We start from the raw sequence: 13,766 nt of genomic DNA, 5'->3' as shown, positions 1-13,766 counted from the left end.
TCACATGGCACTCAGGTCTTGAACCCTGCCTGCCAGCTGACAAGCTCAGCATCTTTAACTGCTGAGCCACCATGTCCCCAATACTTGATGTTATATGGTACAAGCTATCCTACCACAAAATCAATTGTGAATGGCCACAGAGAAATGTTATTTGCAAATGCAAATATTTTACCAAGTAAGGTAGAAATAAGTACAGATAGAAAAAACAAGCACTCAGGGAAAACAAGGATGTATAATATTTGGATCAGAAGAGTGCTTTTGATCTGGCACGGAGTCCCCTCCGTCTATGAGATGACTACTTCCAGTCACATACTTGTGAATTCACACAGAAAAAAGTGCACCTTCTTTTAAGATACCAATGACAGCCTAGATCTGAACTACCACTGCTCACTTTGGATCGGACTACTGAATACTGCTAGTAGACTACACCTTAACATATACAGCAAACAAGTTAGAACTTAACATATACAGCAAACAAGTTCAAGATTCCTCAATTAAGTAATCAATACAAAACTATGCCTTACCTTCACATAAGGATTAGTCTGTACCAATGAATGTGGAACGTGCATAGTTAAGTACTCGCTCTCCTGCCAGTTTAACAAAAAGGCAACACATTCCTCTGCTACAACTTGTCGAAGAGGAATATCTACAATGGATTTTAAAACAGGAACTGATCAGATGGTTCTTTACAAAAATTATATCCTTGAAAGTTGAAAGCAATTAACAAGCTTATGAAAACTTCCTTGCTTTTAAGAGAACTCTATGGTTTATGTAGTGGAAAATAGGGATGAGGAGGAAAGTGCCAAGACAGAACATGTGGGTTAGAGAAGTAATACCAATTATTTGTTTGCGGCTCATGAGCCATAAGTGGGAAATCTTGAATATACAATTCTATGTATAGCTGACCATCAATCAGCATTAATGTAGCATTACAACTGGCCAGCAGACAAAAATGCAATTGAAGAACTATAACTATAACTGATAATTATACAATTGTAAATTGTAAGGATTGATAACTCTTAATAGAGCCAGTTTGGTTTAGTGGTTAAGACACCAGGCTTGATAGAAGGAGACTGTGAGCTCTAGTCCCGTCTTAGCCATGAAAGCCAGTTGGGCCAGTCACTCATTCTCAGCCCAACCCATTTTACAGGGTGGTTGTTATTGTGAGGAATAGAAGTTGTGCTTGCTGCCTTGAGTTATTTATAAAAATAATAATAATAATAATAAAGGTGGGATATAAACAAATAAATTCTTCCCTTTATGTACTTAACCTGAAGGTTCTTACCAGGCACCCTCATTTCTAAGTACCCCCGAACTCTGCTGATCAAGTCAGAGGGAGGACGTTCTCCAGAAAGTCCAACTCCTGCTTCATGGGTATAAATGTCCAGAAGTAGCATTTCATTCAGCATCACTTGGCGCAACTTTGGAGAAAACTCAGTCACAAGTTCAAGACAGGCAGCAAAAAGTTTCTTGGCATGGACAAAATCCTGTAACAAAAAGCAACAGGTTTTTGTTGTTGTCACATTTACAAACAATTAGTAATGCTGAGATATTATAACAGAAGACAGGTACTTGTCACATTTTACATGCTAAGTTTTGTACAATACACCTACTTGTTACAGTTCAATGAAATTTAGTTCTAAATTTCTCTTGCATTCAAGAGGTATCTGACAAGTCATATGTCTTTCTTAGCATGTGCTGATATATTTTAAAAATTGAAACCAACAACTACAGAACTAAGAAATGAGGCATGAGAAAAATAAGAGAAATAAACAAGTAATCTTTAAAATATATTTAACCTTTCACACTATACAGACCCCATAGTCAGTATATCCATGTAATAAGATAAGATTTTTTACATACCTTAATCATAAGTCAAAATACTATTATGACATTTCAATAACAAGGCAATTTTTCTTTGTGGCCTTTCAGAATACCAATAAGCAATCTTTCTCACCTTAATTGTACTGCAATGTAGTCCTTTTGCCATCAAGATGTAGACTAAATCACTAGTCAAATTATCTTTAATTCCTAGGATAACATTGCCATAAACTTTTGGAACTTCCCACTAGAAAAAATATACATATATTATATTTTTACATAATTATAACTATGTATCATTACATTCTTCATCTTTAAATAAAGGAAATTACCTTATTGGAAACTGTCCAGAAATGGCGTTCAGATGTCATACCATGTAACTCAATTAAAATCTGGCGGATTCTCCAAGGATCCAGTGATAAAATAAGCTGATGCTCCAACTGGCCAATATTCACACTCGCTAAAGCTGAAAAAAAACCCACCATATATTTATTGCTGAGAAATTTATACCTAAGTGACCATTAACTGTAAGAATGGACACAATCTGTTCAAAAGTTAAGAAATGAGATAGCTTAATCTTTTCATTAATTTCAGCTGAAATTAGTGTAATTATGCAATTAAATAAAATATAATATTTACTGTCTGAAAAGGCAGGAGGAAGGCAGAGAGTGCATTTTGTGTGCACGTGTTCTAAAGACATCACTTTTGAGTAACTAAACTAAATTAAATTGATAATGGGACTTTTCAGAGTATATACAGAATTGTACGTAAGGGTATATAAGCATGCTTATTACACTGTTGTATCGTGATTCTCAAAACAGGATTAATGGTTTGTTAATGGTCTTAGAGAAATTTGTCAGAACCTGGAGCAACCTTGTTGTCTTTCTTATCTTAAGAGGACCCTGGTCTCTCCCTGTGCCTTTTCCATTTGACCCGTCTAAAGACACATCATCCAGTTATAATGAGGAAAACTAAGCAAAAGCACAAGTTTATCAGAGCTTCCATCTTTGCTACTCTCTGCTAATCTTGCTGGCATCCTGTCATAAACGGTGGGATGGGGTTCAAAGCAGTAACGGGGGGGGCGGGGGGGCAGGTGCCCACAATGTCAGTGCAGGCAAACTAGTAAGAAGGTTCCATGCAAAACACCATCAGCAATCAAAGAGTCGCTGAGGGTATTTTGCATAAAACCTTCTTACTAGTTTATCTGCACTGACATTGTGCCCATTCTGCATCAGCTGAGGGATACCCTTTCCACTGCACTAAATATTGTAATTTCCCCTTAAAGTATCTCAAGTCTAGCATCCTCTTTATCTCATAGTGTTTCCTCCACTATCACCACCATCATGGGAGGCAGGGGCTTCTCCTCAACTGCTTTGGGCTTGGAGCCTCGGAGGTGCTTCAAATAAGAGGAGGAGGAGATGTACAGGAGGACAAGAAGACAGGAGATACACGTACGCGGGGGAGAGAGTGGCACTGACAGGAACCAGACATGTTAAACTGGATTAATCCAGCTGCCTCAAGGACACCTGGCATTGGAAAGAATGAGAAGCCATTGCAGGATACGCCCATCAGAGTGGTTCCCAAAACATCGCACTGGCATGCTATTGGACAATAACGATCTGGTCACAAGGGGGAAGGACCACAAAGGGGAAAATTTTGTAGTCTTTGTACAGGAAACCTTAATTCTAGCCTTCCTTTATTTGCAACCACTAATCCTAGTAAAAGAACCCATTGCTTCAACCAAATGTAGTTGAGGTCATTCTTTCCTAGGGATTTAGCTGGGGCAAGCTTGAAAAAGTTACATGACTCCATTCCAAGTCCAAAACATTGCACTGATTTATATACTGATCCTCCTGATAATAGCAGAGAAAACGAGCAGCATCTCACTGTTGCAATCGTTATAAATGTAGGTGTTTCTCTCAGGTGCCTGCTCACGAGAGAATTGCTACTAATCAGTAAAAGAAGTTAAATAATCTGTAGACTTGTTGATATCCCATACTGAGCTATAAACTCCATTGTTCTGAAGTACAGACATATACATTAACCATAGCCAACAGAAATATGTGTGTGTCACTTAAGAAAACACGTCAATTCAACAAGCTGCATTAGCTGACTACAGTAGAAATATTCTTACCATATTATTTTATTCTGCTTAAAAAAAGGTTGTGAAAAATTTAAGGGAAGTGAGAGAAATTACCTGGAATATCATAAAATGATGTTATCAGTTTAGTGCCTAAATTGACTCGAAGCGACTTCTTCCTCATCTGGTCAATGAGCAGTTTTCGTTCATCATCTTTCAATAGAGCTATGAAGAGCTCATGGGAGGAAATCATGAAGACAAATTGGAGATCTTCCAAACCCAGACACAGATTCCTGCACAGAATTAAGAGCAAATGTTTGTGGAAAGAAAAGTGACAACTTTTTTCTTCAGATTGCTGGGTTAGTAATACTTAGGAAATTCATATATCAATGAATTCTTAACAGAGATGTCTTACAATGAATTACACTTCCAATTTAACCACATCACTTCCTCAGATTATGCTAATGAAAGCTGCATGATTGTAGGAAAAGTAGTTTTAATAAGCTACTAATAGCTTGCAGGTAAGTATATTTCTCCCTCTCAAAAACAAAACACCCTAATTTTCTCTTATATGGTTCTCTCTTCAGCAGCTTCCAGAATTGTTTCACTATACCTTATCATCCAAAAAAAGGTAAAAGACAAAATTACTGTCCAATTTTTAACACAGTATAAATTCTTATCGCACACTTACTTTAGAAAATAAGCCATTTTTCTTTTTGAAGATTCTGGTGCATTTTCTACATGTATTGATTTTGAACACACCTAAGAAGTTTAAATATTGAACAATTAAATCTCAAGAAAAATCCAGTAAACTCTTTAGAAAAACAGAGTATGCATTTTTTGGCATGGTATATTCTTTGAAACCTTGTTTACAACAATAACATTACATAGTTATCTTCTGAATGAAAGAAGCATTTTCTCTACCTAGTTTTAGTTACAAATTAGAAAAGCCACATATATAGACCCTAGAATAGGAAAGGATTTTTAAAAATGCTTATTGCATATGAAGAATCAGTGAAAGGTCTCATTTCACATTATGCAGTCATATTTCATCTGATGGAATTTTGTTTGTTTACTAGTATAATTTGCTTGAGACATCCGCATCTATTACGGTGATAATCCTCATTAATAATTAACCAAAATCAGATGCAGCATATAGAAAAAGCCACTTAACAAAACCTTAAAATGAGTTAGCTCATAAACTGGCAACATGCCAAGTTAGAGATGTACAAAAATCTGCCTTACAAAATGCCTTTAAAAGAAATAGCAGACTTGTCTTCAGATTTTTAAAGGAACATTAAACACGAATAATGAAATACAAGTGCATGTATGTGTGTATAGTTAAATCTAAAATTGGGTATATTTTTACCTCTAGGAGAAAGTCTATTTTTTCTTTGGTAGGTCTAAGAAACATCTGAGTAAACTGGACGCCAACTGGCCGACCCTGCATCACATCACAAACATTGTTGCATGCACAAACCTTGAAATAGATTTCATCAAGAACTTCATCTCTGTGTAAAATAAAAAATAAACCAAGGCAAATTGGCACACGAAAACTTACACGTACTGTTTTTATATCCTAGCATAACAACTAATTATACATATGCAACATACATATGCAATACCTTTCATACCATAGGATAAGTAACATTACACAAACCATAGAAAAGGGTAAGAAAAACAAGCTAAAGAAATTAAGATAAGGAAAAACAAAAAAGGAAAGAAACGGAAATTTAAAAATTAAAACTAGTTCACACGAACACCACCCAACTGTACTTCTCCCTAACTTTCTATCCTTTCTATCCTTATTTTTCTTTCTCTGGGCTCGTACAACAGACAACTCAAAGGCAAAGGTTGCTCAGCAATCTATCTACTCTGCTAGGCTTGACAAATAATTAATAGATGTGGGTCAGAGTGGTTCTCTCCTTCAATTTATGCCTCACCCTTGTTGAGCCTTCTGGGAGAGCTGCCGTAACACCGACTGTCTGAACTGAATCGGTAAAGTGGGCATGCGGTTATCTTCAAGGAAAATCTTCACCAGTTCCTAGAACACAAACATAGGCACTACTTGCATGTTTTAATTCAAAAGGTATGTGCTTCAAACTTCAGCACTGCAAAGCAGCATAGAGTGAGGCTTCATGTGGAAACAAACCACCAATTATACCACCAATTCACTGGGTGGTGTTGAGCTGTCAATGTTGTTTTGCCTAATAAACACCACAGATTTATTGTGAGGATGCAGGGGTGGGATCCGACAGGGTTAACTACCAGTTCAGTGATTTACAAGGTTCGGTGATTTATGATATGCTTCCCTGCACGCTGTGTACATGCCTGTAAATCGTCATCAGCATGCTGAGTGCAGAGAAGTAGCCTTTGAAAACGTACTTTTTTTCCTGCTTTTTTAACTGCAGCTGTGCCTCGTACTACAGCTGAAGTTGAAAAAGCAGGAAATAAAAGTCAGGTAAGAGTCCAGGTGGGCGGGTGGGCAAAAACATCAACAGACATAGAACTGGTTCTATGTCTGCTGCTCTTCAAAGGTACTGGTTCTGCAGAGCTGGACAGAACCGGTAGAAACCCACCCCTGTGAGGATGGCCCACTATTCTAAATTCCTTGCAAGATGGACCAGAAATTGAATCGGTAACAATGGTAAAAAAAAAAAACTAATGTTAACCAATCAACAGAAGCTATGCTCAACCCTTCAATAATACTTTGGAATGACTTGGAGAAATGAATAACCAGCTATAAGAGCAAGGCCTGTTTGTAGGCAGTTTACCTGATAATTGCCAGATCTTAAGCAGCTATGAATTTGACTGTAGGGAGTCGACGGTTGTGAACTACTGTCAGAAGGGGCAAGGACACAACAAGCTTGACAGTAACCAGCTAGCCTCTTTTCATCTATCATGCAATGAAGTGATGAGCCAATCTAGAAAATACAATGTTATCAAAGTTGTAAAAATGTAGCAAACACTTCCAATGTTTTATGCTTCAAGGCAAACACCTTTCATACAGACTTGTTTCTCAAATTCCTATGGAAAGAGGTGTGATGATTTTCCAAGAATCTATACAATTTTGTTGTTGTTATCAGTACTTATTTACCATTCTTCTTCTAAAAAATATCAGGTCGGTTTGCAACATAGTATAACTTTGTTGTGCATAACAACTTACAATATCCTACTATTTAAAAAAGAAACAAAATCACAATGGCAAGATTACTAGGTTGAACAAATGTTCTAATAATCTGAGGATCAGCCAGTCTTGTGAAACTATAGGCACTTTCTTGAAATTTGCAATGAAGCTTCTAGATGGATTTCCATTTTCAGTAAAAACAAAATTCATTTCCTACTTTATTTTAAAACTTGTTAACTCACCTTTGAAATCAATTCCTTGGTTCTAAAAAATTTATCTCTGGCATTCCTATATAAATCAAAGTTTGTGGAACCCTGCTGGAAGTAGATGGCCCCTAAATCATAGCATACCTGAAACAGACCCCAAAAAAATATAGAAGAAAATTTTAATCCCTGTTGGAATCCTCAGAAGAAATTCTAAAGCAATGATTTAATGCGCAGAGACAAAATCTTTGCTCTATGTACTATGTTAAAAATGTGCTTTCTTTCCAAACATTTGCAAATAAATCAGTCTTGAAACAATACAACAATTGTAAAAGTGACTATTCTTCACATTTTCAAAACATTTGAAAGCTACACTATCTTCAAATGTAGAATGTCAACAATGGCTGATGGGGTCATTAATTGTTTTAAAATGAATTTCATTTATGAATCCACAATTAAAGGTAGTCCACAACTTTTACAACCGTTACAATTGGAATTTTGACTGCGAAATAATGTGCTTGTTAAATGAGTCATTTTTACAACCATTTTTACTATGGCTGTTAAATGAATCATGTGCTCATTAAATGAATCATGCAGTTATTAAACGAATCAAGTATAAATTAAACAAATCTGGCTTCCCCAACTGACTTTGATTGTTGGAAGCTGGCTGGAAAGGTTACAAATCTTACTCAGGTGACTGGATGTAAATACAAACTGGCTGCCAAGTGCCCTCTTTATTTATGAATAAAAATTAATTTGTAATCACATGATCGTGGGGGTAGTGATAGGCATAATTCGAGAACAGCTCATAATTCACTTTTTCCAAGGCTGTCATTAACTTAAAATCATTGTTACACAAACTGTCATTAAGATCAACCTACCTGGCATTGCATTTCCTCAGTGCTAATATTTAATCCGGCTGTAGAACTCTCTGTCTCTCCATTAACCATACCAGGTTCCATAGCTAGCAGATCTAACGTCCTTATAGTGTGAATGTAAAGGTCCTTGTTTAATTTGAGTGCTCCTTCCAAAACCAGAATGGAATCAGCAGCCTGTTCTTTTAGCTGCAACAACACAAAGTAACGTAAATGCTTAGTTATTAACACCTGTTTGATTACTTAAGATAAATGCTGCACTTCTCTAATTCAAGCTACATCGAATTTTACACTAACAAATGTCAATCATCCCTCAGGTCAAATATCTCACATACTCAGTTATCTCCAAATAATAACCATTTAATATTCTCTGAGCTCAGAATGAGAAAGCTCATCATCGCCCTGTAATTGCATGAAAAGAAAAATATAATGATTTACTTTTTGTAATGATTTTGGTTTACGGATATTTATAAAGCAGTTCCTATGTATCAAGTATTGTCCTGCAACACCCACAATGTCCTACCAAAGAGAAGAACACCTGTTACTAATCTTGCAACAGATGTATTTATGAATTATTTTTAAAAGAGAATTTATCTTTCCATTATGAAAGATGGTTTAAAGATAAACAGATCAACTTGGTGTTATGAGCAAGAAAATATAATTTTATCTCTCTGAAATTCACAAGGTAAGCAATTATTTCTACCACCACTAATTTGATTCAGGTTTCTGCACAGCAATTTGAATGATACATATGATTGTACCCTGTTGTTTTCACTATTTTGCCCTTGGGAGAGTGTGTATAAAATAGATTTTCTCCCCTCTACCGATACTAATCAGACAGACATGCTGGAATAAACTGCACAGTTCTGCAACTAGCATTTTGTGATCTAGTTCCTTGCAAAACATCCTTATTCTGACTTATTATGTGAGTCTTCCCTATTGTATGATTTAAGTCAAAAGGCTAAGAATATAAAATATTCCCTCCTGAAAGAATTTTCTCACACAAACTTCACAAATTCAACATATCCAATGGAGCTGGAGTTAGAAGTTAAGATGCTCCAATTATCACAGTAAAGATATCAAATGCCATTTTTATATGAGAAAGGTCCTAACTTTAGCACTTTTCTTGAGTAATTGAATCAACTAACTTTTAATCATGGATAACTTAATAAAAAGCCCTTACCACTTTCAAAATGTTATCTGTGACTTCCTTTTCTTGTTGGAACTGATTCATACTAAACAAAAAAGCCAAAAGCAATCGTAAAGTTATTATTGAATGCAATATCAAGTTATTGCACTATTTAGATTTCCAGTATACCTTATATGTTTAGCATGCAACAGCTACAGTTTGGTGTGGTTGTTAAGGCATCAGGATAGAAACCAGAAGATGTAATCCCACCTTAGGCACAAAGGCAGCCAGGTGATTTGGGATCACTCTCTTTCAAGTCCTAGGAAGAGGCAAAGCAAACCACTTCCAGAATCTTTCCAAGAGAACTGCAGGGACTTTCCAGGCAGTCACCAAGGGTCAACACTGACTCAAACCCACAAATGGATACATAAATAAATAAGCAACAAAAAGGTCTTCCTTACATTTTTTGTAATAAACCACATTTCAAGATTGAAAACTGAATCATTTAAGGGTTAAGCTTTTTCAATAATTTTGTATTTGTTCTAAGAGAATCAGAATTATTTTATATAAATATATTGTAGTCAGGGATTGTGTCCTCTTTCCTCTAAAAATCTTGTAATACATATTTTAAACATATGCTGTAAGACTTCAATTGATCTGATAGCCAACTCAAAGGATATGAGTATCAAACAAGTTTAATACATATTTTGTTCACATGCCGAGTTGAAAATTGGATCCTGATTTTAGTTTAGGCTGAAACAGATGGACAGACTTACACATTCAACTGAGGTGGACCAGGTTTTGCCAATCTGACAGGAAAACTACTGTTGACTATGGTTCTGATAGCCCTATTTAAAAAAAGCAAAACTTAGCACAAAATAGTGAATTATTCTGACATTAGCATTATTTATCGGGGCTTATTTCAAAAATTAAAGCTGGTACAAATATGACAGCAAAAGGCTGATTTGCATGTAGCACACTGGAAATATTGACTTCACTCATTCTCCAATCTTCTGGTTGAGAACATAGAGAAATAAAACAGAGCTTCACTTTAGTTTATCGAATTTTTAAATTGTCATTTTTATGAATCAGGATCTGTAATCGAGAGCTCTAAACAATTTCAAAGGAAGAGACATTGGAAACCAACTAGCTTATTCTTTCCACAGCTTATTCTTTTCCCAGGCTAAAAATGATACGCAAATGGAATTACTGATTTATTTGTGTGACAGCTAATCAAAAAGGAAAAAAAGCCATCTAGTGTGCACGTACCACTTATAAACCTCATAAGCAGAACAGGATTTATTTGACCTTAACACTTTAATTCTAGTAAAGAGTATTCAAGAAAAGTAAAATCTTACCATCTGTTGTAGAGCAATATAGCCATGGCCGTGGTTGGAGGTAAAGAGGCAAGGTCCATATCTATGTGTTTAGTTCCAGGAGGAACCTTACTGATGCACAACAATTCATTTAATAGCATGTTCAATACAGGTACAGATAAACTAAAAGACAAAAAAAAAATGAAGATTCATGATCAGCTCTTAATTTTGTTACAGAACATCACCAAAACAAAAACCATTAAGGTTCCAATGCAGTCTTTGTGCTATTTTTTATTGTGCATCTAACCTACAAGCTGGAAAACAGAATAGCAAATAACTATCCCAGGTGTTCTCCTATGGGGGTATAAACTAAATCATAACTTAGTTTCCTGATTATTCATCATGATTACCAATGATTAATATGTCTTGAGACTGAATTTTCAGTTCATGTGTCTTTAAAATGGAAACTTCAAAATACTACTTATTTAGACAATATAAAAATTAATACTTTTTACTATGACATACCTTTTCTCCAATACATCCAAATTCCATTTCAAATGTGCTGCAACTTTTAGAGCAAGTAATTTTAAAATGCGGTTTCTCTTATTATCAGGGGGAGGCTGAACTTGATTCTGTTCATTGACTAAAGGTTTGGAAGCCTGTTCCAAAAACTGAACAATTAGCTGGACTGGCAAAGGATCTGTCAAGAAAAGAAAAAAGATTAAAATATGCATTGTATATTAAAATACCACCTATGGAGAAGCAAATAAATGAAAAGAAAACAAGCAACTTTTAAAGAAACATATATAGATATAATTTTTGTCTAAAAGAAAACTTAGTGAAATCATTGATGCCACTGGTTTTACTGTTAGAGCTATATCACTGTCATATTCAAACAACTATATTTTTATGCACACATAAAAAACCCAAATACATTATGTGATGTGGACCTTGAAGAAGATTTAAGTGCAGTGCAAGTAAGAATCAGCAAATACCTACTACTGCTTTTACTTCATTATTGGATAAAAGAATCCTACAAAATGTAGTAAAAATCCTAGAAAATAGAAAATGTTACCACATTCCTCTATCCTCTGCAATAATTTATGAAAATAAAAGTTTTAGCTTTGAACAACAGCATTATTTACCAGGAGAAGCCTTTTTCAGGTGTTTCTCCAGCAGAGACTCTTCAAGCAGGAACTCAAACCAGGAAGTCTGTGGGGGGGTGCATGGTCGGCTCGATGTGGCTGCCTCCCGATCAACAGCTTCTACGCTCATCTTCCTTTCTTGAATTCCTTTGAACAATCCTTTGGGTCAGCACCCTGATTTAGAAGCAACATGGATCATATCAGAACACAATTGCTTTATGAGATCTAAAAGTTTAATTGCAGGTCTTTTCATCTAGACTTGATTTCACAGTCCAAATATAACAAACTGGGATCTCCTATCTAGAGAAACTTTTCATCAAATTTACAAGTCAGAATTTTCATAATGAATAGAACCATGGCTCAGCTTTCATAAGACTGCAGCTTCCTTTGGCAACCTTTTTTTCCCATTTTTTTTTGGGGGGGGAGGGGGGTGAAAGTTAAAAATTAACACAAGAAAAAAATAGAATAGACAGTACCCAATCAAAAAACAAATTCATAACAGTGATTAAAGTGAACTGAAAGAAAAAAAATATCCATGTAATATTAATATTAAACAAGCTTAATCATATATTATAAATCTAGCCCATATTGTCCCATATTTTCATTTTACTAAAGATATTTTTAAAAATTGACAGAGAACATCTCTTGAATCCATACATGCACATACACAAACTGCTATAGTTTCACCAAGTTATGTTAACATATATAATTATTTGAAGCCAAAAAAAGGCCACGGACATGACCAAATCATAAGAAAGCTGTAACATTAACACAGTGCATCTGATATCCAATTGTTAAAAACATTATTTAAGGAGTCCAATAATCACTAATTATAATGAATTAACTTCATTCCTAGATTTATGTTTGAGTGCTGAATCAGTGTTCACTCTGGCAACTGCCCGAATTAGCCCCTGCAATTTTTATAATAAGGTTTTCAGAAATGGCTTGCCATTATGTTCTTCCAAGGACTGAGATTGTATGGTCCAAGGTTACTCTGTTGGCTTCATAGCTAAGGTGAGATTAGAATTCAGAGTTCTAATTTCTAACCTGATGCCTTATTAAACTGACCTTCCCTAAATGATTAGAAGTGTATTTTACATTTCTTAAAATCTGGATCCATCATTTTTCCAAAATCAGATATTCCATTTTCTCATTCTCCAAATATATTTGCAATATTACGCTCTATTCCTTTCAGTTTTGTGTAAAATGGGATTGATTTTATTTCAAATACTTTGCCAGTTTTCTTTGCCAGACACTTCAGCTATAGAATACCCAATATATATTTTCTCTTAAGCAAAACCCAGATTTGACCCAACCAAAAATAAGGCTATTTTGTGAGCCTGGAAGCAGAATTTCAGAAGAAAATAAGATGTGCCAAGGTGCAGAAGAGAGAGAACTACCAATATTCTCCTCCTTAAGTGGAATTTTGAGGAAAAGGGGGCATTTCCAAGTAACAATTGAATCAAAAAGGGAATCTGTTTTAGGAATAGCCTAGACTAAATAGGAAAAGGTCATATCTGCACTCGCTTTAATATTTATGTTATGTATGTTACAATCACTTTTATATATCTCTGTATAATTTATGTTATTGAATTTTTCTATCATTTGAACACAGCGTATCAATTCCGTCTTCCGGAGTGCTGAAATGCTTAAATTTACTCTTATGTGTTTAATTGGATCTTGTTCACGGTTGCATCAAAAGAAAAAGCCAGGCATGGGAATTCTGGGAGTTGAAGTCCAAACACCTGGACCTAACCTGGCCAAGTGTGAAAAACATGCACTGAAATACACGAAATGCCCCGTCTTTTCAGAGCCACGGCCTGCCCCACCTGAAGACCGTGATTGCTCCTGGTTCTCTTTGTTTATGTGAAAGCAACTGCCTTGTTATGCATCTAGTTCGCCTACTCACCCATACAAAACAGTTGAGAAAAGTCACTTCCCCCCTCACCTTTTCTGCACCTCGATCCTCTCGCAGATGAGGGCCACCACCTGCGGGTGCCCTGCCTACAATCAACTAAAATGGACGACACCATCCCTCCTCCTCCCCCCCGCCCGCACCCCTGCGAACCT

At 35.7% G+C, this 13,766-nt stretch overlaps 1 protein-coding gene across 2 annotated transcripts in view; it reads right to left on the bottom strand.

The window, feature by feature from the left end:
* Positions 1 to 13,766, bottom strand: part of INTS8 (integrator complex subunit 8) — a 21,898-nt gene extending 8,132 nt beyond the window's left edge. For both annotated transcript variants that reach the window (XM_026705952.2, XM_087931522.1), the window contains exons 1-17: positions 13,645 to 13,766; positions 11,697 to 11,870; positions 11,077 to 11,251; positions 10,594 to 10,734; positions 10,012 to 10,083; positions 9,290 to 9,341; positions 8,113 to 8,295; positions 7,271 to 7,378; positions 6,676 to 6,825; positions 5,845 to 5,945; positions 5,271 to 5,412; positions 4,593 to 4,663; positions 4,019 to 4,194; positions 2,154 to 2,287; positions 1,958 to 2,068; positions 1,286 to 1,487; positions 525 to 646 (exon numbers count right to left, since the gene is read on the bottom strand). In XM_026705952.2, coding sequence (XP_026561737.1) covers positions 525 to 646; positions 1,286 to 1,487; positions 1,958 to 2,068; positions 2,154 to 2,287; positions 4,019 to 4,194; positions 4,593 to 4,663; positions 5,271 to 5,412; positions 5,845 to 5,945; positions 6,676 to 6,825; positions 7,271 to 7,378; positions 8,113 to 8,295; positions 9,290 to 9,341; positions 10,012 to 10,083; positions 10,594 to 10,734; positions 11,077 to 11,251; positions 11,697 to 11,826 — 2,070 coding nt within the window. In that variant the 5' untranslated portion in view covers positions 11,827 to 11,870; positions 13,645 to 13,766. The remainder of the gene's footprint in view (positions 1 to 524; positions 647 to 1,285; positions 1,488 to 1,957; positions 2,069 to 2,153; positions 2,288 to 4,018; positions 4,195 to 4,592; positions 4,664 to 5,270; positions 5,413 to 5,844; positions 5,946 to 6,675; positions 6,826 to 7,270; positions 7,379 to 8,112; positions 8,296 to 9,289; positions 9,342 to 10,011; positions 10,084 to 10,593; positions 10,735 to 11,076; positions 11,252 to 11,696; positions 11,871 to 13,644) is intronic.

Source organism: Pseudonaja textilis, chromosome 3 (assembly GCF_049901715.1).
Source record: "Pseudonaja textilis isolate UNSWEBS1 chromosome 3, rPseTex1.2, whole genome shotgun sequence".
In the NCBI taxonomy this organism is placed as follows: domain Eukaryota; kingdom Metazoa; phylum Chordata; class Lepidosauria; order Squamata; family Elapidae; genus Pseudonaja; species Pseudonaja textilis.
This window is presented reverse-complemented; position numbering and strand designations above follow the sequence as displayed.